Source organism: Trypanosoma equiperdum (assembly GCF_001457755.1).
Source record: "Trypanosoma equiperdum strain OVI genome assembly, contig: ctg_1326, whole genome shotgun sequence".
Lineage (NCBI taxonomy): Eukaryota > Euglenozoa > Kinetoplastea > Trypanosomatida > Trypanosomatidae > Trypanosoma > Trypanosoma equiperdum.
Genome location: NW_027123312.1, coordinates 1,735 through 3,735, shown reverse-complemented (window position 1 = coordinate 3,735; position 2,001 = coordinate 1,735). Strand labels below are relative to the sequence as shown.

Genomic DNA, 2,001 nt, shown 5'->3' with positions numbered 1-2,001 from the left:
AGAAGAAGGGGAGGAAAGAAAAAGGAAGCAGCACCAGATATAAACGTCTACATATATATTAGACATACGTTATACGTGTTGACGGGAGGGTAAACAGGGAAGCGGAAGATAGTTATTCTCACCTGCAAGAACTAATATACCCATATTCATTTTGAGTGCAATCGTCACGCTTGAAACGAAAACAACTATACACATATACATCCTTAATCGCCAATCATGGGAGGAGGTTCATCCGTTGAAGACAAGCGCTACTCCCGGCTGTTCCAGGAGGGTCTCAAGGCGCTTCATGAGGGACGCTTTACATATGCTGAGATTTACTTTGATCAGGCCATTGAGAAACATGAGGGTTATCCATTCTGGCAGCGACTTGACGAAATGGTAGAATGGGAACGAAAGGGAAACACCGGTAAGCGAAAGGGAGAGGAGCAAAATGAAAAAGATCAGTGGGCGAAAGAAACAAAGCCTGAGACAGGTGGCGGTGAGGGAGCAGGAGAAGATGGCGCTGAAATGGATGATTTGGGAGGTGAATCCGATGACACTGGTGTTCTTGTGATTCCTCTCGATCAACGGGTATTTCACGTGTTGGAGTACCTTCAGTTGCGCACCGACATTTCCGTCGCTTATTTGCTAGCTGAACGCTACGAAGAGGCACACGAGCACCTCCAATACGTCACGTCGCACACTCATGTGCTTTTGAAGTGTTTGCGCATTGCCCGGCAGAGTAATATGTCAGAGGAATCAGGCGGAGAAGGCGGTGACACGAATCCCCTTGAGCACGTTGGTGTAGTGGAGCGGCGGTTCCGTGCAGGTTTGATGGGCATGGAAGTGGAAGTGGAAGGTATCCTCGACGCCTTTGAACAATATCTTCGCCTGCACTGGTTCTCTGGAATTGCAAACACTGTTTACATCGCCTTTGAGCGGTTCAAGGGAGGGCAGGGTGATAAGAAGCGCAAGCGTGAGCTTGACGCCGTAGTTGTGACATGTGAAACGGCCAAGTTAGAACTTCACAAACTGGTGTCCCGCCGTGCTAAGAGCTTAACGAACAGTGTGTTGATTGAGTTCCTTGAGAAGCTCATTAATGATATGGACAGCAGCGCCTCGGACTCCGAGGATGATGGAAATGCAAACGGCGGCCGCAGTGGTGGTCCCGCCGCCAAGGGCAGAAGAAAGTCGGACAATCGCGAGGATGGCGACAAGGAAGAACTTGAGAACTTCCCATTCAGTGCACGACTTCAGATGCTTTACGAGCGTCGTCTGTTGTATCGGGGCATGCCCGCCCCCATGCAAGGTGCTGCCTTGCGTTACCTGCCTTGGATGGATGAAGATATCCGTCGTGTTGTTCCCGGTACAAACTACAACCTGGAGATTCAATGTGGTATGATTGATGATAGGCGTAAGAAGCAACTCCAAAAGAAATCTCTCAAGCACACAGTACAGAAGCGGTTTGACTTCAACGACAGGGTGCTATTCAACAAGAGTATGGATGAAGAAAATGCACTGCTGTTATTTCCATTACTTCTTGTTGAAGCTGATGTGCAATTAGAACTTGGTGCTGCCACGAAAGGCATTAAAGCGCTAGATATGGTCGAGAAATTGTCTACGCAATTATACGGCAGGCAGTCGCTTGAGCAACAGAGTCTCATGCGCCGTGTGTTGGAGACCCGTAAACGCGGTGGTGCTCTTTTCATGATGTTTGATGACCAATTGAACTAAATGCAAAGGAAGCAAAGAAGAAAATAGGATGGGTGGATGTGAGAAAAGAAAAAAAGGAAAAAGAAATGGAAGCGTCAAGGGTTTAGAGTGTTTACGCTTTCTTCTATGTTTTTGTATGTGTGGGAAAGGGGGGGGAATAAGTAACAGAGGTGAAGAAACATACGCTACTGGTGCAATTTTTTTTTCTTTTTGTACACCAAAAAGAGGCGATAGCAGGAAGTACAGGGAAGAAAAGGGGGAAAAAGGCGAGACAAAACAAGATACCAAAGGAGAGATTGAACTAATGGA

General features: G+C 47.3%; 1 protein-coding gene across 1 annotated transcript; it reads left to right on the top strand.

Annotated features, from left to right (window-relative positions):
* Positions 1-216: 216 nt before the first annotated feature.
* Positions 217-1,713, top strand: TEOVI_000828500 (uncharacterized protein; the record flags this gene model as incomplete). Its single annotated transcript, XM_067221132.1, has 1 exon — positions 217-1,713. The coding sequence occupies one exon, from the start codon at positions 217-219 to the stop codon at positions 1,711-1,713; it is 1,497 nt and encodes a 498-aa protein (XP_067077233.1).
* Positions 1,714-2,001: the final 288 nt, after the last annotated feature.